Source organism: Synchiropus splendidus, chromosome 1 (genome assembly GCF_027744825.2).
Source record: "Synchiropus splendidus isolate RoL2022-P1 chromosome 1, RoL_Sspl_1.0, whole genome shotgun sequence".
In the NCBI taxonomy this organism is placed as follows: Eukaryota; Metazoa; Chordata; class Actinopteri; order Syngnathiformes; family Callionymidae; genus Synchiropus; species Synchiropus splendidus.
The window spans coordinates 70,435,282-70,459,957 of NC_071334.1; the positions used below are offsets into that span (position 1 = coordinate 70,435,282).

General features: G+C 47.0%; 1 protein-coding gene across 2 annotated transcripts; it reads left to right on the plus strand.

Annotated features, from left to right (window-relative positions):
* The first annotated feature begins 7,976 nt into the window (after positions 1 to 7,976).
* On the plus strand, positions 7,977 to 23,836 carry LOC128760407 (NACHT, LRR and PYD domains-containing protein 12-like). Of its 2 annotated transcripts, XM_053867814.1 has the most exons (14): positions 7,978 to 9,445; positions 9,568 to 9,742; positions 11,408 to 11,486; positions 11,566 to 11,694; positions 13,477 to 13,537; positions 13,637 to 13,823; positions 15,154 to 16,921; positions 17,009 to 17,182; positions 18,875 to 19,051; positions 20,614 to 20,790; positions 21,452 to 21,628; positions 21,727 to 21,900; positions 22,226 to 22,277; positions 22,374 to 23,835. In XM_053867814.1, the coding sequence occupies exons 2-13, from the start codon at positions 9,706 to 9,708 to the stop codon at positions 22,260 to 22,262; spliced, it is 3,177 nt and encodes a 1,058-aa protein (XP_053723789.1). In that variant the 5' UTR covers positions 7,978 to 9,445; positions 9,568 to 9,705; the 3' UTR covers positions 22,263 to 22,277; positions 22,374 to 23,835. The 2 variants fall into 2 exon arrangements, with proteins under 2 accessions (XP_053723796.1, XP_053723789.1); XM_053867821.1 differs by lacking the exons at positions 11,408 to 11,486; positions 11,566 to 11,694 and having other exon boundaries at positions 7,977 to 9,445; positions 22,374 to 23,836.
* The last annotated feature ends 840 nt before the right edge of the window (positions 23,837 to 24,676 follow it).

The window sequence follows — 24,676 nt, forward strand, 5'->3', positions numbered from 1 at the left end:
AATGAAGTGAATGGCTTGTTACAGAGCTCTCTCACTGAGGGGAAGAGTTCTACTGACCAAGGCAGAGGGCGTCTCTCCACTGGTTCATGCTGCATTCGCCCTTCATCTTGACAATGAGCTTCTGAAAGAAACTGATAAAATCATTTTCAATTTCATTTGGAAAATCCGGCTACATTATATATATTTGAAGAAGTCACTCATCACATAGTTAAGTTATCTGGAATAACAAGGATATTTGAGTAAAACAAAAGAGTGTCTTCCTGCCACTTTGGTCATTTGGTGCTATATCTCCCAGGATGTGCACGTTACTTAAACATCAACAAGAATTGCTGCAGGGAAGATAGTACCCCCATTGAATGCATTTGCTGGTAGGACTTGTTTAAAAAACGATTCAAAGATCAACAAATCAGATGGTGGTTTATTTCAGAGAGACATCTGAAGCTCGCCACACAGTGTCTGTTATTGGAGACAGTTTGAGGACGAACAATGGAAGAAGGTCTGACTGTTGCCTCATTGAGAAACAACACAGTGAGACAAGTCTCTTTCAAACGTCTTCAGAAAATATATCCAAGCAAAGACTTTGGTAAAGATTGTTTTCAAAAACATGTTGATACCACCTGTCATTTTTGTGAATCTTCATCTGAGTCACCTGGACATCTCATCTGGCTTTGCTCTGCTGTCAAGAGCTTCTGGCAGCAGCTTTGTGATTTCATCGACGACAAAATAATGATTGATTTTCAAATGTTTTGGAAACATCTTGTGTTTGTCTGGTATGACCATTTACTGCCAGAATATCTGATTGTGAACCATATAATAATTCTCGCCAAATTCCATATTCATGAATCTAAATACAGCAGGAAAAAAAAACCCTCCTCACTTGGATTTTTCATTGAGACTCAACAATTCTTCAATTCCATAAAACATTCAACTAAACAGAAGACATGTAAGATCATTAACGCTTGCTTTCAACTTTTTATTTTATTTATAAAAATATATATTTCTACACATTTTTTTTTCATAAACACACACCATAACCCCTTGTGTTTTGTCATACTCTGTTTTATTTATTTATTTATTTTTGCTTCGTTTTTTCTCAGCTATTTCACTTATGTTATACTTCATATTATATTAATATACGGTTTTGTTTGATATGTTTATGTATATTTTTTGTAAAAAAAAAAAAAAAAAGGAAAAAAATCAATCTAACTTCTCTTAACGTACTTTGGTTGAAGTTGCTCCACTGATTGGTTCACTGTAAATTGACCAATAACATTTCAGAGTGACAGCTGATTAACCAATCACGAAACACCTGCTGGAAGTTGGGGAAAACAGCCCAAATGTTATGAATCCGCACAGCGCGATTTTGTCCAGCCGTATATGTGTTCTACAGAAGCGGGCTTGAGCGGAAGACCACCCAACCTGGCAACCCTGCCCATGGCCCACAGAACTTTCCGTAGCCCCGCCCACCTGCTCCACCGTGATGCTGACCGGAGCTGAGCTGCTCCGAGCAAAGTCTCCTCCGTAGACTCTGTCATGTCTCTGTAAACGTCTCGGTGTTGTGCGAGTGATGCGGGTAGGTGTTTTCTCTACTGTATTCTGTTGAAATGTGGTGAAGAGGGAGCTTCCTCAGCGTGTAGTATCCAACACAGTGACTGACTGTAGGACCCTAATGGCAGAGTTTCTTGGCTCCTCTTTTGGTGACAGAGGGCGGAGACGAGGCCGTGACCGCGTGAACATGATGGAGGAAGACAGAGGAGGCGAGGACGATGGTGGCAGCGCGGGAGCATCGTTCTCCCTCAAGGTGAGTGACAGTCATATCATGAAAGGTGAGGTTGAACTGGCTGCAGGGACCAAAGCAACCGGAATGGCTAAGATGAGGGGAGATGCTGAAGTGTGTTGACTCAACAGTGAGGGGCGAGCACTTTGAATAAGGCTGAAAAAGGAGCTCCACATCCCGTCTTTTCCCCTGGAACATGTTTTCTGTCAGAGCAGCGACAGCAAGCTGTGCAGAGTTCAGTTGTAAAGGTGGAGACGCTTGGCTGATTCACCACAACGGCACAAAATTCAAGATCAGTGTGTGTGGTTGGCTCTATTATTTGAGTACCACGGAACATGTTGCTAATGGAGAATGCAATGGTGGCTTTGATATCCAAACGTGGCACACAATACTGGGCCATTGTACTTTTGATGATGTGTCCAAATTAGAGTGCGTGGTTGAAGGCATGAAAATCCTGGGTCAACGTGACAAACTCAACTTCCAGTGTGAGGTATGCACTCAAGGCAAGTTCACACAACGTAAAAACAGACAGACAGACGCTAAGGCCAGAGTAATACTGGAACTTGTCCAGACTGGTGTGTGTGGCCCCATAGAGCCAACAGATGAAGTCGGGTATAAATACGCCATTTAACATGTACTGATGATCATAGTGGAATGATTTTTCCCGACTTCATCAAAACAAAGAGTGATACTGTCAAGGCTACAGAGGCGTGTAGAGCCGACGTAGCACCTTATGGAAGCATTAAATGCATCCGACAATGGGACGGAATTCATTGGGCATGACGGTCAGTCTCTTCTTAGAAGAAACAGGATCGGGCATGAAACAAGTGCACCCCATTCACCCCACCAAAACAGGACAGCAGGAAGAGGTCGGAGGACATTATTTGAAATGCCCAGGTGCGTGCTACTGGAACGTAACCTCCCAAAGCAGTTATGGACAGATGCCGTCCAGGCAGCAGCACAGATCCCTAACAGATGTAACAGTAGGCGTCTTGGGCAGACTCTGGACACATGTTTTCACTGGTAGATCACCCAACGTGTCCAACATGAGAATATTTGGCTCTGCATGCTGCGCCTATAAGCATGACAAAAAGTAGTTGGGGCCTCGGTGTGAAAAAGGATATTATGTTGGGCATGATAAATATAGTCCAGCTTACTGCAGAAGTGTTTTGTCCTGAGACAGGGAAAGTACGAAAACACTTGTTGGTCAAATGTATCACCCAGACTGACACCGATGTTGTTGATATCAGTGAATAAACTGTTTCAACAAAGATGAAAAATAACACCTCACGATGAGGCAGTTACAGATGTCAGTCAGGTACAAACCGAGAGCAAACAAGAAAAGCAGGGAGTTGATACAAAGCACCTCCCTGTCAGACAAAGGAAGCCTCCAGAATATTTACAGGATTATCAGTGTCAAGTGATGAGTGTGATGAGGATGGAAATGTGGATTGTTTTTACAGAGCTGTTTGTGGTGTTCCCAAAACATGTAAAGAAGCCATGGATTCCAAAGAATCCAGAAGATGGCAAAATGCAATGAGAAGTCGCATGAAGTCGCTTAGAGAAAACAATCCCTTCACACTGACTTCACTGCCACAGAATGAGAAAGCAGTGGGGGGTCGTTGGATTTACTCGGTAGAAGAAAACACAGGTGGATCAGACTTGTATAAAGTCAGGTATGTGGCAAAAGGGTCTGCTCAGGTGGAAGCAGTCGACTACAATGAAACTTTTACTCAAACTGCAAATATGTCTTCATTACAAACACTTGTTCAAATAGCAGTACAGGAAGATTTAATGTCACATGAAATGGATGTGAAAACAGTAAAGCTCAAGGCCCCAACAGACTGAGGTCCACACAGAAGGTTTTGCCGTTGATTCAGAGTCTGACCAGCACTTTGTGTGCAAACGAAACATGTCATTGTATGGACTAAAACAGTCCGGACCAAACTGAATAAGTTACAACATGACAGTCTTGAGAAAAGTGGCTTCACACAAGATGATGCTGGTCACTGTGGATACAGAAGTCAATCACAAAAATGAGAAAATAGTCCTGTTGATATGGGTAGATGACCTGATCATAGCGGTGAATAACTATGACTCGCTTTCTGATGTGAATCAAGTGCTGAATCGAAAGTTTGAGATGAAAGATCGTGGAGAACTAAAACATTTGTTGGACATTGAGTTTTCACAAAGTGAGGGGAAAATCAAAACGAACCACAAATGACAAATAAAAAAGTTGTTGGAAAGGTACGACATGATAGAATGCAGATCAAGATCGACTCCTTTTGAGCAAAAGCCGAGTTTTGCAAATGAAGACGAAGGCGTGAATGCAACAGAATCCAGCAAGTTAATTGGACGTTTGATCTACATCATGAGATGTACCAGGCCTGATTTGTGTTGGATCGTAAGTCCTCTATAAGAACATTTAGCACAAGCAAAACAACAGCATTGGGCAGCTGCGACACATGTCCTGAGATATTTAAAGAGCACAGCTGACCGAGAGTTACATTTCAAGAAAAGTGAGCAACTTCAACTTGAAGGATCTGAATGACAGGAGGAGCACAACAGGATGTTGTTTCAGTTGAACTGATCGTGGTCCTGGGCGCTATCAACATGTGAAGCTGAGGACATGGCACTGGGTGCAACTACTCAGGAGAGTTTGTATCATGAGCAGTTGTTGAGAGGGCTGGATCAGGATCACCAGCATGTTCCTGTGAAGCCACATGGGGAGAACCAGGGGGCAATAGCTCCATCTGAAAATCCTGTTTGCAGACTAAGAAGCAAGCTCATTGATACCACATATCATTTGGTGCGATCAGCTCAGAGTGAGGGCTAAATATCTACTGTATATTGTCCCACATCTGATGTGACAGCTGATGTTCTGAACAAAGCATTGACAAAAGGAAAACTTGAATGATTCAAAAACTATTTTCAGAACATAAGGCGGTGTAGTTTTCCTTAAATTCGTTTATTTGTCGATTGATCATCAGACTTATGAGCATGTCTTTGAGTGGGGGTGTTGAGTCAGTGACAAAGTCACGTTATTTGCCGGTGTGTTGTGAGTGTTGATCGTGAGCTCTGGCCAGGAGATGGCGCTGTGGTATCCATCTTATTGGTGTGTACTGAGTTGCGCATGTGCCAATAAAAGTGCGGGAGGAAATCCCAGAAAATGATGATGGTTGTTGTGTATGGGATTAATGGACGCCATGCTGAGTCCGTGGAGCCCACCGAAAGACGCACAATGGCGGGAATGATTGGAAACATGGATCCTTTCGATGAAACCCGAGAACCGTGGACAACGTATATTGAACGTTTTGAACGTTACGTCCTGGCTAATGAGATCCGGTCCGCGAAGAGATTGCCGATGCTGTTCAGTGTGCTGGGGGCAAAGACTTATGGACTTCTCTGCAGTTTGGTTGCTCCTGACAAGCCGGGGAACGAGACTATGACAATGTTGTGGATGTTTTGCGCACTCATTTTGCTCCGAGACCGCTCATTATAGCGGAAAGATTCCGATTCCACAAGCGGAACCAGGGTGAAGAGGAAACTGTGGCACAGTATGTGGCTGTACTAAAAGGATTGTCAGAACATTGTGAATTTGGTGCTTATCTGGAAGAGGCACTACGAGACAGATTCGTGTGCGGATTGAAGTGTGACACCGTGCAGAAGCGTCTTTTAACGGAGAAAGACCTCACCTTTCAGAAAGCAGTGGATTACGCAGTGTCGGCTGAGACGGCTGCGCGCGACATCCAGCAATTAAGCAGCTCGCTCAAAGTGAACGCCGTGTTGGCACAGAGAGGTGAAAGATGCCGCCGCCGTGGGAAAATGCATCACTCAGAAGAGGACTGCTGGTGTAAGGATCACGATTGCCATCAGTGTGGGAGGAAAGGCCACACCAAACGCATGTGCAGGAGTCAAGACAAAAGTAACCAAGCCAAAGAAAGGAAACCACCAAGACTGGAACAGAGAGGTAATAGAAAGAAACACAGTGCAAAAGATAAAAAGAAAAGAATATGTCATGTAGAGACCAGAGAAGGCAATAGTGAAAGTGAAGACACAAAATCTGACACAGACTGTGAGTTGGGGCTATATTCTTTGCCTCAGAAAGGCAGATATTCACGCATATCTGTGTTGCCTGAAATTCATGGAAAGAAAACGGAGATGGAGTTGGATACAGGAGCTGCAGTGTCATTGATTCCCTTGGAATTACACAAAAGTACTCTGAGTAAGCTGCCTCTACAACCTACAGATGCCATATTAAAGACATACACGGGAGAACCACTGGCCCCAGAAGGGGTCATCAAAGTGCAAGTCAAGTTAAATAAACAACAGGCTAAACTGCCTTTGTATGTAGTGAAAGTGGATGCACCTCCATTGTTTGGCAGAGTGGCTGAGAGTAATTAAGCTGAACTGGAAAGACACAGAGCCAGTAGAAAAAGAAAACTTGGAGACAGTGTTAAAGAGACACTCAGCTGTTTTCTCTCAACAGCTAGGCACCATGAAAGGAATTCAAGCCCGACTGACCTTGAGACCTGACAGTATACCAAAATCCTGTCCTCCACGAAACGTGCCTTATGCTCTTCGACCGCGAGTAGAAGCAGAGCTGAAAGGTTTAACGGACCTGGGAGTGATTTCACCAGTGGAGCGTAGTGACTGGGGAACACCAGTGGTGCCAGTCAGCAAAAAAGATGGTACAGTGAGACTTTGTGGGGATTTCAAAGTCACCATCAGCCCGGCCCTCTGTGTTGATAAATACCCCATTCCACGCATTGAGGACCTCTTTTGCATCACTATCAGGAGGTCAACATTTCAGCAAATTGGATCTGTCAAATGCATATCTACAGATGGAGGTGGAAGAGGAGTCTAAAAAGCTGTTGACAATCTCTACACAGAAAGGACTATTCACGTTTAACCGGTTGCCATTCAGTGTAGCGTCATCGCCTGCCTTGTTCCAGAAAGCCATGGACCAAGTGCTACGTGGACTGCCATATTATACTCACTGTTATCTGGACGACATCCTCATCAGTGGTCCTGATAAGCAGACACATCTGAAAACACTGGATGCAGTCCTGGGCAGGCTAGAGGACTATGACCTGCACCTCAAGCGTGAGAAGTGCATGTTTTTCCAGAAGTCCGTGGAATACCTGGGCCATATCATTGATGCTGCTGGTCTCCACAAATCTCCAGATAAGGTACGTGCTATTGTGGAAGCACCAGCACCTGGTGATGTCACCCAGCTATGTTCATTCCTGGGAATGTTAAACTATTATGGTCGTTTCATTCCTGACCTAGCTACTGTCTTGCAACCATTAAATGAACTGCTGAACAAAGAGAAGAAGTGGCAGTGGACACCTGCCTGTGAGTCAGCATTCCAGAAAGCAAAAACACTACTAGTGTCACAAGAAGTGCTGACCCACTACACCTCAGGGCTTCCTCTTCGTTTGGCCTGTGATGCTTCACCCTACGGGGTCGGGGCAGCGCTTTCACACATCATGCCTGGTGGTGCTGAAAGACCCATAGCATATGCATCCCGAACTCTAAGCAAAGCAGAGCAAAATTATGCTCAGATAGAGAGAGAGGCCTTGGCGATAGTCTTTGGAGTACGCAAGTTCCACCAGTATCTCTATGGTAACAAGTTCACGCTGCTCACTGACCATCGTCCACTGACCTCCATCTTGAGCCCACTGAAAAGTACACCATCAATGGCTGCGGCTAGGATGCAGCGATGGGCACTTCTCCTGTCAGCGCATGATTACACCATCGAATACAGGAAGGGTTCTTTACATGCAAATGCTGATGGACTGTCAAGGTTGCCACTTCCTCATGTCCATCACGAGACACCAAGCGCAGTAGAGGTGTTCTACACTGCACAGCTGGACATGCTACCAGTTAGTGACTCTGAAATCACACGTGACACCAAGTCTGATCCCGTTTGGTCTCAAATCCTAGAAATGGTCTCGACTGGTCGTTTTCCAGCTGCAAAAGATGCAGATGAGAAGCTGTCACCCTATATACTGCGTCGTCATGATCTCACAATACAACAGGACTGTCTCATGTGGGGTGTGAGAGTGATAGTTCCACCTAAACTGCGCCCCCACGTTCTGAAGGAGTTACACGCAGCACATCCAGGTGTGGTGAGGATGAAGTCCTTGGCACGCAGTTATGTATGGTGGCCTGGCATTGATTCACAGATCGTCCATTTGAAGGACATATGTACCTGGTCGCTGTGGACGCACATTCCAAGTGGCCTGAAGTGCATATTATGGACAGTACCACAGCTAACAGGACCATTCAAGTGCTGAGGGGACTTCTTAGTCGCTATGGCACCCCCCACATTCTTGTCAGTGACAATGGACCTCAGTTTTGTTCAGAAGACTTCAGTGCGTTTCTGAGGTTAAATGGAGTCAAACACATTCGATCTGCACCATATCATCCTGCCACCAATGGTTTGGCTGAGCGTTTTGTGCAAACGTTCACGCATGCATTGAAATCCTCCAAAGGTACGGCACCAGTGCAGTGCAACGTCTGGATTCATTTCTGCTGACCTACCGCAACACCCCCCACGCCACGACAAAGGAATCGCCAGCCATGCTGTTCCTTGGACGCAGGCTGCGTTCGCGGCTGGACTGTTTGAAACCCAGTGTTGCTGGGGTAGTACACAGGTCACAGGAGGCTCAACAACTACAGCGCCAACACGCTAAGGACAGACACTTTGTTGTTGGGGAGTCAGTGTTGGTGCGCGACTATCGGAGGGGGGGAAGAGAAGTGGTCACAAGGGGTTGTATTGGAAAAGACAGGTCCAGTGTCATACAAGGTAAATGTGGGAGAACCAGGTGTATGGAAAAGACATGTTGATCAGATGTTGACACGCCCAGAGTCTGAGTTGAAGTCTCAGGACACAACAGTGCACCCATCCATAGGCCCAGTGTTACTGCCTCACAGTGCTAGTGATCCACAGCCTAACACTGAGAAAACTCACTCTGAAAAGAAGGATGTATGGATTGGAGTTACTGATTCACCTAAGAGCAGTCAGATTAGTGAACCTACGAAGGATAGACAGACAGGGATGACGGCACAAATTAGACGCCATCCTGTGAGAATCACTAAACCAGCAGCTCGTTACCGTGATGAGTAAATTCACATGGCATAGTTCAAATAGAGATGCAATGTTGAGTCATCAGGAGTATTGTTTCAGTATAGTTACTAGTTGAATGGTCAATATGTTCTACGTACAAGTATAAAGATATAGATAGATAAATTGTTTGTTGACAACATATCTTAGTGGGGAGGAATGTTGTGTATGGGATTGATGGACGCCATGCTGAGACTGAACATTAGGTGGCGTCTGTATTGTTTGAGTGTTGTGTGTTCTATCTGGATAATAAACACGTTGTTCACTGTCAGTATCAGCTGCTGTAGTTTCACCAGGCGGTGCCATCACGGTCTGAGAGACCACCACACACCTGTAGGCTGCTTCAAGGAAGTCTGAAAATAGGTGGCACCAACAGGTCGGACCAGATTTGGGCACAGTCATGTGACTCCAAATCAAAGCGCTGGATAGTGTCGATAGTGTTGATCTGCAGAGGGAATCCTTGCCCTCCTCCTCCTCCTCCTCCTGCCTGGAGCTCCTGAGGGATCCTGCTACTCTTCCCTGTGGACACACCTGCAGTAAGACCTGTGTCGAATGAATGAATGAATGATTGTTCACTTGACGTGACATGTAAGAGACGCGCTGAACCAGAGGGCGCGGTTCGATTCCCGTCTGATCTGAAGGCTGCTTTTCACTCCAGTGTTTCCAGTCTCTCGAGCTCCGATCACCCAGGCGGTGGTGGAACACACACACACACACACACACGGTGACTCACTGCTGTGGATCATCGAACACAATCTGAGGTCACAACTTTGGACCGGAACAACTGAGCTCCGACATGGACCCGAGACTGAGGAGGGGAGCCTCGCTGACAGGTCAGTGACTTGGTTTGACTTGAGCCTCGTGAGTCTGACGTCACCTTTCACATCCAAGGATCCGAGTAAAGACGCACTTGTTGACTAGATTGTTTCCCTGAGGAAGTTTGATCAGGAAACTGTGACGTGACCCAAATCCACAGCCGACGAATGGCGCCATCTTGTGGCCAAATCTCAAACGTGCGTCTCTCCAGATGTGAAAGAAAACAACATGAGCACAGACGTTAGACGTCAGTTAGAGATGGTTCAACAGTTCAATATTGGTTTGGCTTTGGTTCCTGAGCACAATAGATATCAGACTTTTGAAAGGCTGCTCCTCTGATTTGGTCCCACAGACATTAATTCATTAATGTCATGAATTCATCTCAATTCATCTCAGTTGAATGGTATCAGAATATTTGCCAGAAGAAGCCACATGTTTCTGTGTGAATGAATGTGGTATGATGGAGCCACACAGACATTTAGACAACAACATATTGTTGATTCTGCCTCAGTTTGACAATAAACCACCATGGAGGCTCTGTTCAAGTCTTGATCTCAGCTGAGTTCAACTGAAGCTCTGTTCAAGTCTTGATCTCACCCGAGTTCAACTGAAGCTCTGTTCAAGTCTTGATCTCAGCGGAGTTCAACTGAAGCTCTTTTCATGTCTTGGAAACATCTGGATCAGAATGTCCAGTCCATCCAGAGTGGTGGAAACCCTGGACATTGTGGAGTGACAAACCTCCCTGAACCAAAGCCAACAGATGCTTTGGTTTGCTTTGGTTCAGGGAGGATTCCTCCATGGTTGTTGTTGTTGTTCTCATCCTAGCTGCCAGGTGTCTGCTGCATCAGTGGCATCAGTGGAGCAGGAACTCCTGCACTCGCAAAGGTTCCCTGTTAAATTAAATTAAAACTATTGAATGCAATTATAATATTGTAACACATTTTTTGTTGTAACTAATGAATCATAATTAACTGGTTAAAGTCCCACCACTCGTCAATACACAACTGAGTCACTGGTTTCTTCATCAGTCTGAGACATGTTGAGGGTTGTTCCACTGGACGCCTGTTTTCCTTCACATCATGAGCAGAAAACTCTGGTGGTGACGACACAATCTCCCACATCAAATATAAGACACAAACACATGTGAAGAGGCTGATGGAACTTGTGTGAGTCACGTGATCATGACGCTGAAAGTCTGATCTAGTGACAGGTGGAACAGTGGTGAGGTCAGTGGAGACAGTTGGATCAGTGGACTCTGATGGAGAGGTCCGCTGCACTGGTCCATCATGAAGATCACAAGCTCAAGAAGCTTCATGAAAGTCTCCTGCTGAAGTGGTCAGGTGGCCGGCACCGGTGTAGGTGAGGCTGTAGAGATGGTCGCCGGTGGTCAGGCTCTGGGTGAAGATGTGGCTGCCATTGGAGTCGAAGAGGTAGAGCTCGTTGTAGATGGGGGAGGAGACCTCGTACATGCTGAGGGGGTTCAGGTCTTCATGTTGTGTTCAAAGTGCAACCCTCAGAAGTGAGGAGGGTTCTGGGGAGAGAGAGAGAGAGGCCTGGGCTACTTTGCTCTGGTGCTGCCCCCGCGACCCGACCTCAGAGCAGCTGTGGAGAACAGAGGGATGGGATCACTTCCAGCAGGGAAGAGAAGATAGAAGAGAATCTCATGTCGTGTTTGTGTGAAGGTGACGCCTCTGCTGAGACTCGGGGCAGAGAGAAGGGAGACCCTCCCCCCTCTAAAGGAGCTGGGAGCAGAGCTCAGAGGTGAGATGAGGACTGTCCTCCAGGTCAGAGCTCCTGTCTCTCCTCCATCCTCATTCTCACTGCAACTGCTGTGTTGAAGGTCTGAGCTGCAGCCAGCAGCACCTGGACCTGGACCTGGACCTGGGCCCAGCTGTGTGTCTCTGAAGAGTGATGGCTCCATGTTTAGACTGAATGACTTCCGAGGAGGAGCGGAGTCTTCAGGTCCGAGGTGAGACTCTCAGCTCCACACGGACACAGTGACTCATGAAAACAGAGGTGTGTCTCCTCTCGACCAGGAAAGTGGCCACGCCCACACCTGCGCACGTGTCAAATCACTTCTGTCCACTCTACAATGTAGTGACTCACCACACCAGCAGGGGGCGACGCAGCCACAATTCTTCAAACGTTCATGTGTTCACAGTTGTAGTCCAGAGCCAGATACCCTGGCTGCAGCCTGGAGAAGTGCCTGTGCCCGCTACATAAAACCGCCATGAAACATCAGGAGTGGGAATATTTATATATATATATATATATTTCAAATGAAGCAAAGACTTCAAGATTGTAAACTGTGAAAGAGAGAACAGTAAAGTGAGCAAGTTAGACTTCAATTCTCATGTGAGAAAGTGGACAAATCCACCAATATGTCCAGTACCTTTGTAGTTCACGGTAGACAGGCCCTTAATATGATTGTCCACCGTATAATGAGCCTCTTTGGAGGTGCAGAATGGACAAAGAAAAAGTCCTGGGCTGCTTGTTTCTTGTTTCTTGGGGATCAAACCCCATCTCCAGATGGTTATGTGTCTCTACATAGACAAAAAAAAAATAAGCAGACAGAATCATCACATTGAAAACATTTTCATTTTTGTTACGACGTGCAATAAATATCGGACTTTTAATCATGAAAACATCATTTATTCTGACCAATACAGATCTTGTGTCGACATCATCATGACGTATTTCATCCCAATGTTATTCCACTCGACATCTAAAATGACGAGACCATATGCAATATAACACGTACGCCACGTATCAACAGGTTTGCCAGGCGAACTCATGAATGTCATGCCCGGTTAACATCACACTGGAAAATATTGATAGAGAGACGAATGACATGACAGATTTAACGTTGGGTCCCGAACTGTACGACCTGCTGCATCACAACGACATGTCATCTAAAATGACAAGGTCATATCCAAAGGTCTGCTTTCAAGAAGTCTCTCTCACCTCCAGTGTTGTGGAGCACTTGGCTGAAGTGTTGTGGCCTGTTTGAGATGCAGGCCTGATGGTTCATAGGCATGTGCTCACGTTGAAGACGGGCTGAACTCAACGTTGAGTGGCTTCAGTGGGCAGGACCCGTGAGCTCAATGCTCCAGGCTGCAGCCAGGCCTGTCACTGCCTGATGCGGTCCGCCGGACGTCCCGGGACTGGAGCCGGATGTTAGAAACGTGCATGTGCAAGGTCTACGAATGGTGTTTGCTGGTTATATGGCGTAATAGTTGTCAAAATAGCCTCTGTTTAACAGTCAAATCTGGAGATTAGACATTTGACGCGCGTGCGTAAGTGCCTGATGTGGTCCGCTAGAAATGATGGTGCTGGAGCAGGAAGTCACCAACTCACCGGTTGACTGTTGAGCGCACACCGGTGCACCTGCGACTGTGTGGATTGATTCTTTGTTGTTATTGAAATACTCAACATTTGTCATTGAGTCCGTTTCTGTCTGCTGTTGTCATGTTTGAATGCAGCGTTGTTGAACCTGCGCTGCTTCCGCCACAATAGATACGGAGTGTGTGGGAAACATCTCTCCTGGACTTAGTTTCATGCTGCTGTGAGAGGAGCAGGAGGGAGCCATGTGGAGCGGAGAGCGGCGCCTCAGTCCCTCTATGTTGTGGGATTAAAACACCCAACTGGAGTATCATATAAAACATAGCATTCAATTGTCTCCACGCTGATATCGAGAGCCTTCAACATGACCAGAGCTTACTGACTGTCTGACTTCATCTCTTCTCCACAGAGAGGACCATCAGAGCTCTGAGCTTCTCAGTGGTCAGCAACATCCGGACTCTGCACGGCAGGTATGAGCATGGACAAGTGAAGGTTCTCATCTGAGAGGTTCCTTCTGTTGGGTCTCAATTTCCATCATCTGACTTTCTTCTGTTCCGATTCTGTTCCAGCGGCTGGAGGAGAAGTTCCTCAGCTATGTGAGCAGAGTCTGGAGGCTCCTGAGTCCAGGTGAGCCAGAACCTCCAGAGACTGAGGAAGAGGAGCAGTGGAGGAGCATCAGGGAAGAATTCCTGAAGATCACAGTTCACCTGCTGAGGAACATGGAGGAGGAGGATCTGGCCCAGCGTCTGTGGAGCAGTAAGAACTTATTCAAACATCTCCAACATGATGAAGATGAAGGACACGTGTGCATCAGATCGATGAGTCCGTCTGAAGGAGAAGAACCAGCATCTGAAGCTGAAGATCTCCCTCCAGCTTCACCTTCTACAATAACTTGTTGTTCTTTTCTTCATCGACAACAAACGCACATCTCACAACATGACACAGCGTGATACATGGAGCGACACATGACTGACATCAATTCAAGACAATGAAGCCGAGTCAAAGACAGACATGAAGTGGGGTGGTTGATCCAGGTGATTCCACTGGTCCCTCCTCCTCAGGTGTCGCCAGCAGCTCGGCCACGCTGCGCCAAGGCTTCGCCGCTTCTGCAGCTGTGGTTTGGAAAGAAAGCTTGCCTTGAATGAATGTTGATTCCACTCTACGGAGTCCTGGAAGTCACATGCATGACTTTTTTTTTTTTTTGTGCCCAGATAACGGGCACGTCTGCTATCATTCTGAGTGGAAGGCACTTGAGCAGGGTGTTGAAAGCGCACACAGACCTGCAGACAGTGACTGACTACGTTGGCGGAGAGTTTCGACGGCATGGGAGACACGGTGCTTCCAGTGGAGGACGTGCACTAAACGCTCTGCCAGAGAGGCAGCTGCGCAGGCGCTGACATTGACCAGTGTATCTACAGATAAAAATGGTCTCCAGATCACTGTTATCTCCGGCAAACAACAATAAAGTCGTGCGTGTCACCTCCAAACAAACAAACCAACACACGCATGTCACTTCCAGGACTCCGTACCACGCTCTCCTCGAAGACGTTGCAAATGTGTCACATGACCAGTGAGATGACGTTTGCGCATGAGCACCATCTGCCACCATTCTGTCTCTCCTCATGAGATGTTTGAGAAGATGCCTGAGCCTGACTGGAAGAGACGACTCCCCCCCAAAACATCCCCATCAGTCCTGACAACGATGATGATGATGATGATGTTTGGGCCTGATGTGCCTCCACACATGTCACTGGAAGGTCTGAATGTGTTTGTGAGACAGCAAGTGTCTTCATCACTTCTCCATGAATCCAACTCAGCCTCTTCTCCTTGGCCTCACAGTGAAAGGTGGTCGGAGCGGATGATGCCATCATCTCCTCCTGCTTGTGCCTCCTTCATCGCAGGCTCAGCTCTCCTCTTCCTCACGCCCCCAAAACTCCTGAGTGATGTGCACTGAGCTGTTCTTCAGATGAGTCATGCCAAATGTTCCTGAAATCCTTGACGGAGCCAAGAAATGCTGATTCTGTGTGTGTCAGAGAGTCACTGGCAGCTTGACTCATCTGATCATGTGACTTCTCTCTTCACTCAGGAAGTCTTGCTGCTGACTGTGCAGGGCGACTGAAGAGGAGGCTGAAGGAGCAGTTCCACAGTGTGTCTGAGGGGGTCGCTAAAGCAGGAAACTCTGCCCCTCTGAATCAGATCTACACAGAGCTCTACATCACTGAGGGGGGCACAGAGCAGGTCAACCAGGAGCACGAGGTCCGACAGATCGAAGAAGCAACCAGGCAGCAGACCAGACCAGGAACTACCATCAGCCCAGAAGACCTCTTTAAAGCCTCAGCTGACACAGAGCGACCAATCAGGAGCCTGCTGACGAAGGGCGTGGCTGGCATTGGGAAGACCCTCCTGACACAGAAGCTGACTCTGGACTGGGCTGAAGACAAAGCCCACCACAACTTCCAGCTCATGTTTCCTTTCACCTTCAGAGAGCTGAACCTGCTGAAAGAGAAGAAGTTGAGTTTAATGGAACTTGTTCATCACTTCTTTCCTGAAGCCAAAGACTCAGGACTCAGCAGCTTTGAAGGAGTCCAGGTTCTGTTCATCTTGGACGGTCTGGACGAGTGTCGACTCCCTCTGGACTTCAACAGTCGGGTCCTGACAGCAGCTACAGAGTCCACCTCAGTAGATGTCCTGCTGACCAACCTCATCAGGGGGAACCTGCTTCCCTCAGCTCAGCTCTGGATCACCACACGACCTGCAGCAGCCAATCAGCTCCCTCCTGAGTGTGTGGACAGGGTGACAGAGGTCAGAGGGTTCACTGACCTCCAGAAGGAGGAGTACTTCAGGAAGAGGTTCAGAGATGAGCAGCAGAGCACCATCATCTCTCACATCAGGAGCTCACGAAGCCTCTACATCATGTGTCACATCCCCATCTTCTGCTGGATCACTGCCACAGTTCTGGAGGACATGTTGAAGAGCAGAGAGACCAGAGAGCTGCCCAAGACCCTGACTGAGATGTACATCCACTTCCTGGTGGTTCAGGCCAAAGTCAAGAAGCTCAAGTACCATGGAGGAGCTGGGACAGACGAGGTTTGGACTCCTGAGAGCAGGAAGATGATGGAGTCTCTGGGAAAACTGGCTTTTGAGCAGCTGCAGAGAGGAAACTTGATCTTCTATGAATCAGACCTCACAGAGTGTGGCATCGACATCACAGCTGCTGCAGTTTACTCAGGAGTCTTCACACAGATCTTCAGAGAGGAGAGAGGACTGTACCAGGACAAGGTCTTCTGCTTCGTCCACCTGAGTCTTCAGGAGTTTCTGGCTGCTCTTCATGTCCACCTGAAGTTCTTCAACTCTGGAGTCAATCTGCTGGACTCACAACAAACACTTGAAACCAAACATCCAGAACAGTTCTACCAGAGAGCAATAAATGAAGCTGTAGAAAGTCCAAATGGACATCTGGACTTGTTCCTGCGCTTCCTCCTGGGTCTTTCTCTGCAGACCAACCAGAGGCTCCTTCCAGGTTTGTTGACCCAGACAGGAAGTGGCTCCCATCAGGACACAGCAGAGTTCATCAGGAAGAAGATCAGTGAGAAAGTGTCTCCAGAGAGAATCATCAATCTGTTCCACTGTCTGAGTGAACTGAAGGTCACTTCTCTGGTGGAGGAGGTGAATCAACTGCTGAGATCAGGAGCTCTCTCCACAGCTCAGCTGTCTCCTGCTCAGTGGTCCAGCCTGGCCTTCATCTTACTGTCCTCAGAGGAAGATCTGGACGTGTTTGACCTGGAGAACTGCTCTGTTTTAGAGAAGGTTCTTGAGAGGCTGCTGCCGGGGCTCCAAGCCTCAAAAGACGTTCAGTAAGTGGATCAAACACTGTAACCAGAAACATCTCTGATGATGTGAACTGAACATGAATGTTTGATTTGCGTCTTCATTTTATTCAGACTGAGAGGGTGGAGCCTGTCAGAGAGAAGTGGTTCCCTTCTGTCCTCAGTCCTCAGCTCTCCGTCCTCTAGTCTGACACAACTGGACCTGAGCTACAACAAGCTGAAGGATGCAGGAGTGGAGCTGCTGTCTGCTGGACTGAAGAGTCCACACTGTCACCTGGAGACTCTCAGGTCAGAACACATCATCTCCTCATTCCTTGTCCTCATCTGTGGTGAGCATTGGAATGTACAGTTGCAAGCCTCACTGGATTCAAGCAGCTGGTCTCAGAGGAGAAACTCAGTCACTCACAGTTGAAGCTCCCTCTAGAGGCAGGTGTGATGGACGTCTGCAGCCGAGGGAGAAAACATTCACCTTCTTTTCACCTCCACATCATGTTGACTCCAGACTGGATCCTTTCTTCATGTCTCACTCAGAGAGCAGCGTGGATCCATGAAGGCTGTCCGTCGTGTCAGCTGTGTTTCTGCTCTTCTCTTGGAAAATAACACACTTCTTGGTGGCATCACTCTCAACAGTCAACTCAGTGACGGAGCCTTGAAATGAGCCTGAACGCTTCCCATGATGCTCAGCAGCCCAGTCCACCATCACAGGTGGATGGATACAACAAGGGTTGTTCCAGGTGAAGGAGCTTCATGGCGCCAAGACTGAGCCTGCTCACATCAGACCAAGGACATGACAGGCGTCTGATCCACCTCCATCGCTGGAGCTCATCAACACTGGGCTGCAGAGCATCATGGGAACTGTTGAGTTCCATTTCAAGGCTCCGTCACTGAGTTGACTGTTGAGAGTGATGCCACCTCACTGTTGCCATGGAGACACATGAAGCCTCCACTGCAGCTCTGTCGTGTCCTGGCTTCAACAAAGCATCAGGGTTCAGATCAGTGTGGTGTGTTGAAGCAAGTTTTCCAACCTTTGGCAGCTCTTCATGATGCCTGCTCTTTCATGTGTGCTGAAAAACACTCTTGTTTTCAGCCTCTAGTTAGTGAGTGACACAAGATATGAAAGGTGAATAAATGTTGTCAAACGTTACAGTTTATCCCTGTAAAACATCAATGAGAAAAGCTCCATTACCCATCATTCAACAGTGCAGTTCTGTCATGACAGTCTGACTGGACTGTTTCTGCCATCACAGCAGGGGAGTCAAACTGATCCACAGAAGGTTCTGGTTCCAACCCAGCAAACACAAAGAGGTGAACCAATCAGGTGTCAGCGACAGACTGTCAATCAAGTGATTCCAGCCTTCAGACACCTGGTTGGTGAGAAGGTCTCCTCTTGGTTGGTTGGAACCAAAGCCTGCACCCTGCCGCCCTTTGAGGAGCGCTTTGACTCCCCTGCATTACAGCTGCTCTCTGTCCAAGTTGCAGCAACCTGGAGCTTCTACAAAGAAATGGATTCTTTTCACTTCGTTCACTGTTTTGCTTTGTTCTGTGTTCGATGAAAAATACCTTCAAAATCAAGTGATTTGTTTTTCTGTTTACATTTTTATGATGTCATGGTTTGGCAGCATTTCACCGTCATTTTTTACAGTGTAGGTTGAGGGTTTGAGGCTGGGGAAAGGGTTATGACAATGAGGTGTCCCCACTAAGACAGCAGTGCACGTGTGTGTGTGTGTGTGTGTGTGTGTGTGTGTGTGTGTGTGTGTGTGTGTGTGTGTGTGTGTGTGTGTGTGTTGTCTGTGCTGCCTCTGTTAGAAAATCCTCATGAGAACAAAGTTTCCCAAAACACATGTATATTCCAACCACAATGTGATGATGATCTTCTGAATGGAAAGAGTTCAGTGGCTCCTCACATCAAGTCTTTAAAGTCTTGTCACAATAGAGGATTGAAAAAGTCTCACTTGTTGATGACACTCGTCTCTTTCACAGCCTGAGCAGCTGTAGACTGTCAGAGAGAAGTGGTTCCCTTCTGTCCTCAGTCCTCAGCTCTCCGTCCTCTAGTCTGACTCAACTGCACCTGAGCGACAACAGGGACCTGAAGGATGCAGGAGTGGAGCTGCTGTCTGCTGGACTGAAGAGTCCACACTGTCACCTGGAGACTCTCAGGTCAGAACACATCATCTCCTCATTCTTTGTCCTCATCTGTGGTGAGCATTGGAATGTACAGTTGCAAGCCTCACTGGATTCAAGCAGCTGGTCTCAGAGGAGAAACTCAGAGTCACTATTCTTTGAGAGAAAACAATGTTTTTGTGAACATCCATTCATATTTCTAATGAAATGTGACTTGTATGTGTGAACTTTGACATCCCACATCCACAATGGACACAGTCACGTCACAGTCAGTATCAGGTGATTCTGGAGTTGTTGTCCTACAGGAGCCAGGCACATGCGCTACGTCACTGTTTGAAGGAGAAGGTGAAAGCCCTGGTTTTCCACTGATGGTGGTTTCACAGCTTTAACGCTTCCATTCAGTCCGATGGTTTTCATTGTGAAGCCACCACTGCAGCTCTGTCGTGTCCTGGCTTCAACAAAGCATCAGGGTTCAGATCAGTGTGGTGTGTTGAAGCAAGTTTTCCAACCTTTGGCAGCTCTTCATGATGCCTGCTCTTTCATGCGTGCTGAAAAACACTCTTGTTTTCAGCCTCTAGTTAGTTAGTGACACGAGATATGAAAGGTGAATAAATGTTGTCAAACGTTACAGTTTATCCCTGTAAAACATCAATGAATATCAACAAAAAATATATTTTATAAATGTTTTTTTAAATATTCAAAATAACTGTTGTGGTTCTGTGAAAAATACCTCCAAAATAGGGAGGCTCCGATCGATCGGTCACCAATCATGATCAGCCGATTTCAACGTGATCGGTGTTTGCTGATCACTACCTGTCACTGTCGATCACATGTGACAGCCGGCGCTCTGATGAAGCCCTGTTGGTTGAGACGTGTCCACTCCTCCCTCCTGGCTGCTCACTCAGCAGCAGCACGTCTGCTGTGGAGCTTCTGTCATGTCAAGTTAGCATCCTGCAGCACATGCAGGGGACAATGCTGCGCAGGGAAGCGCCTTCAAATGAAGCAGGCCATGTAAAGCTCCAGCACTTGACGTCTGTCTTCTTGAAGTGGGATATTAAAACGTGTCTGAATGAAAATTATTTAATGGCTCATGTTTTCACATCAGGTACACAGAACGTCTCATCATTCCGATGACAAATTCATTGTCAATCGGTGTGATCGGCAGCAAAAACCCTGAGCTCAGCATCCCTTCTTCAAAATCAAGTGTCTTGTTTTTCTGTTGACATGTTTATGATGTCATGGTTTGGCAGCATTTCACCGTCATTTTTTACAGTGTAGGTTGAGGGTTTGAGGCTGGGGAAAGGGTTATGTCAATGAGGTGTCCCCACTAAGACAGCAGTGCACGTGTGTGTGTGTGTGTGTGTGTGTGTGTGTGTGTGTGTGTGTGTGTGTGTGTGTGTGTGTGTGTGTGTGTGTGTGTGTGTGTGTGTGTGTCAGGGGAGAGTGTTTTCCAAACACATGTATATTCCAACCATACTGTGATGATGATCTTCTGAATGGAAAGAGTTCAGTGGCTCCTCACATCAAGTCTTTAAAGTCTTGTCACAATAGAGGATTGAAAAAGTCTCACTTGTTGATGACACTCGTCTCTTTCACAGCCTGAGCAGCTGTAGACTGTCAGAGAGAAGTGGTTCCCTTCTGTCCTCAGTCCTCAGCTCTCCGTCCTCTAGTCTGACACAACTGCACCTGAGTGACAACAGGGACCTGAAGGATGCAGGAGTGGAGCTGCTGTCTGCTGGACTGAAGAGTCCACACTGTCACCTGGAGACTCTCAGGTCAGACATGTTGATCAGTATTTATTGATCTGGAAACACATTCAGAGACACGTCAGTGATTCTTCTGATGTTACAGCTCCATTTCTAGATCTCACTTCATCTTTGGCTCAGAAATTCACTTCCTCTTTTTCTTCTTATTTTCTCTACTTTTTTCTCTCAAACCAATGAGTTTCCTGATTTTTCAAAAGAAGTGATCCACTTTTCTCAGGTCTTTCTGAACCAACATGGACAGTTTAGTGTCTGTTTCTTGTCCATCATGTTGATTGATGTTTGTCATGTTGCTGAGAAAACACTGGGTTTTTTCTTCTTCTCCAGGTGTTTACTACTTTACTACAGTCTGACTTTGTTTCTCTCAAGTCTCCATTTCTGCTTCACACATTCCTCCAGTGGATTTATGGATTGATGTTGAAGATATTGAGGACAATGTTCATCAGCTCCAATAGAATCATCATCTCTGCAGCTCATGTTCATAATATTGGAGCAGAATCACACCTTTTTTCATCGGAGCTCTTTTCTCTGTTGGGTCCACTGAGTTTGACTTGTGATGATGATCTTCTGAATGGAAAGAGTTCAGTGTGTCCTCACATCAAGTCTTTAAAGTCTTGTCACAATAGAGGATTGAAAAAGTCTCACTTGTTGATGACACTCGTCTCTTTCACAGCCTGAGCAACTGTAGACTGTCAGAGAGAAGTGGTTCCCTTCTGTCCTCAGTCCTCAGCTCTCCGTCCTCTAGTCTGACACAACTGGACCTGAGTGACAACAGGGACCTGAAGGATGCAGGAGTGGAGCTGCTGTCTGCTGGACTGAAGAGTCCACACTGTCACCTGGAGACTCTCAGGTCAGAACACATCATCTCCTCTCTTCAGTTCTTCTCCACAACTGGACGGTTCTTCTGCTCTCATGATTCTCTAAAACACTGTTTCTCCTTCATTGCAGTCTGATACAGTGTAGGATCTCAGAGAGAGGCTGTGCTTCTCTGGCCTCAGCTCTGACCTCTAACCCCTCCCACCTGAGAGAGCTGGACCTGAGGAACAACCATCCAGGAGGAGCAGGACTGGAGCAGCTGTCTGCTGGACTGGAGAGTCCAGACTGGAGGCTGGAGACTCTCAGGTATGGACAGAGCAGCAGAAGTGACTGACTGAGCTCCACAGAGCTTCAGACTGAACATGTGATCCAGGAGCAGACAGAGAGGATGTGGGTGTGAGACGCTGCTCAGACTCTTCATCTGAACTGAGCACATGACATGTTCTCCTGCTGGACACCAGTGGAAGCACCAAGGAGACAGTGGAGACTGAGCAGCTGTTTAGAGATCCATCTTTGTTGTCATCAACACAGTCATGAAAGAGCCGTCCACTGAGCAGCAGGAGATCATAGTCCTGAAACATCTGAAGTCACATGGAGCTGCTCTCATCCTTCTCTCTCTTTCTTCCTCCAGGCTGGAACACTGTGGACCACTGTGGTTAGAGATCTGACCTGAAGAAGTGTGAGTGAGTGTTTGATCCATGAGAACTGCTGGACTCACAAGTCTCTGACAGAGCAGCAGTGGTGATGAACTTTGACCTTCTTCTCTTTCATTGGTCAAGACTGACTCTGAGTCTCAGCAGCCGCTGCCGTCATCATGGAGAGTTTCCAACTCTTCTGAGGCAGAGTCTCAGTGGAGAGCAGCACAGAGAAAGAGTCCTCAACAGCAGTCAGAGAAGAAGCCTCCACCCTCACAGAAGCTCTTCATCTGTGGAAACGCTTCTGTCTTCAACGCCCCAAACAGCTCAGATGTCCAGCTTTTGCTCTTGTTTTCCATGACTCCTTCATGCCACTTCCTCTCTGAAGCCTTCAGTCGTGTCCATGACTTGAACCCTGATATGAGCCCTTTGATGTGGACACTTGAGGAGCCTGTGTTTAGGACACGTGGACTTTGTTCATCACATGTCACTGGCTGAAATGATCTTCCTCTGAATGCAAACCGACAGATGCTCATGACTCAGTCGGAACAGGGCTGTTTGACTCACCATGTGATCTTCTTCTTCTCACCAAGGTAGTTCCAAACACAAGACCATGCACCTGAACAATATCTTTTAGAAGTCAGCAGTGACTCAGTGAGAAGCTACGGAGAAATGGTGTGATGAGGTCACCAGCTGAGACCTCCAACCACGGCCTCCTGATCTGGTGTGGGAAGATCAACCTGCCATTTGATGTCTGCAGGTCTTTCAACAAGCTCTGTCACGGCTCACTTTGCCTCGTTTTGGACTCAACTCTTCCACAGTGAATAAACAGCAGTTGGAGCAACATGGTCCTCCCTGACTGTGTCGTCTCGCTTCACTCTTGATCAGCAGACGAGGCGTGTTCAGCAGCCACTTTGTTCCCAGCAGCTCCGCATCCATAGCCAATACCTGCCACCCGGTTCATACAGCGCATGCTCATTCCCACAGTGTAGCATTCTGGGTCATGAAGTTCAACTCACTTCATAACATCACATTTTCCCTCCTATAAAAAGATATGACGACATTCTAAACGTCCCAGTCTCCTCAGCTTATTACAGACACAACTGAAACTGCCATTGCGAAATATTTCAGTGAAACTTTTTAGCTTTGAAATGACCTACAAGCTCTAAACATCCACAGCAACACACACACCGACATTCCTTTTTTTTTTTTTTTCATTACAATATAAGCAAGTATTTAACAACTTTCATTCAACCTCGTGGGTGGCTGCATATGTCTCTGCAACTTTGATTGATTGACTGCAGCATTTGATGGTCCGGACTCTGTTGCAACATCTGAATCTGAGTGACAGAAGTGTCTGATTCTGCTGTGTCATGTTGAACAGTCTCCTTAGCTGCAAAGTCTTCCTTCGTTGTGTGTAGTTGAAGGTCTGTGCAGTTTCTCCTCAGAGACGATCCCTTCTCCATCTGAATCCTATAGAAACGTGGAGCCACTTCCTCTTTCACTTGTCCCTCTTGTCTCCAAGTGCCATCAGAGGTGCCGCTGCGATGAATCTCCATTTTTCTTTCCTCTTTTGTTCCTCCTTCGTGACTCTGACCTTATATGCACTTCTGGGCGTTAGCAGCTCCTCCTTCATTGGAAGAATGGAGTGAATCCGCCTCTGCATCAGCATCTGGGCTGGTGACAGTCCATTTTCTAGTGGTGCACTTTTGTAGATCAGCAAGTTTCTCTGAAAGTCATCTCTGTCCAGTGCTTTCTTCATCATCCTTTTCACAGCGTTCACAGAGCTCTCTGCCAGTCCCTTGGATTTTGGATAGTTCTGGCTGTAATATGTTGGAAAGCCCATTCACTGGCAGAGGCAGCTCACATGGGTCTTGAGACAGCTGATGACTGCTTTGCTCGTGGTTGATTGCAGTCCTCCAACTTCAGAAATAATCTGTTGTACTCTGATGTAGTTCTTCCCTGTGTAATGAAACAGATCAGCTCCCACCTTACACTTACGGTCTGTGGGCCACAGGGCGACTCACGAGTGGCTCCGCCTGCTGTTTTTGCCTGTGGATTAGACAAGGTTGACATGCTGCGGCTGCTGTTTGGCTGTTTTCTTGATGTATTCTCGGCCAGTACATCACTTCTCTTGCCCTGCGTTTACGCTTGACTTCACCAATGTGGCCTTCGTGGATCTTTGGAAGCCTTTGTTCACGTCGTGAGCATGGAATAACGAATTGACTCCCTCTCATCACGATGCCATCCGCCACTGAAAGCTCTGCTCTACATTTCCAAAAGTCCTGTATTTTCACTGGGCAGTCTCTCTTGTTTTCAGGCCACCCTGTCTGTATCGTATGTTGGAGCTCTGTCATGGTTGCATCTGCATTGGTTTCTCTCCGTATTTGTTCTGACCTGTCTGCACTTACAGGCAATGATGCCTGTCCACGTATGTCTGTATCTGA

Coding starts and splice junctions, on each gene's coding strand:
- LOC128760407 (XM_053867814.1), top strand. CDS start 9,706: ATGGACCCGAGACTGAGGAGGGGAGCCTCGCTGACAG. Junction 9,743..11,407: donor GAGGGGAGCCTCGCTGACAG/GTCAGTGACTTG, acceptor GTTTGTGTGAAG/GTGACGCCTCTGCTGAGACT. Junction 21,901..22,225: donor TGGAGGCTGGAGACTCTCAG/GTATGGACAGAG, acceptor TTCTTCCTCCAG/GCTGGAACACTGTGGACCAC.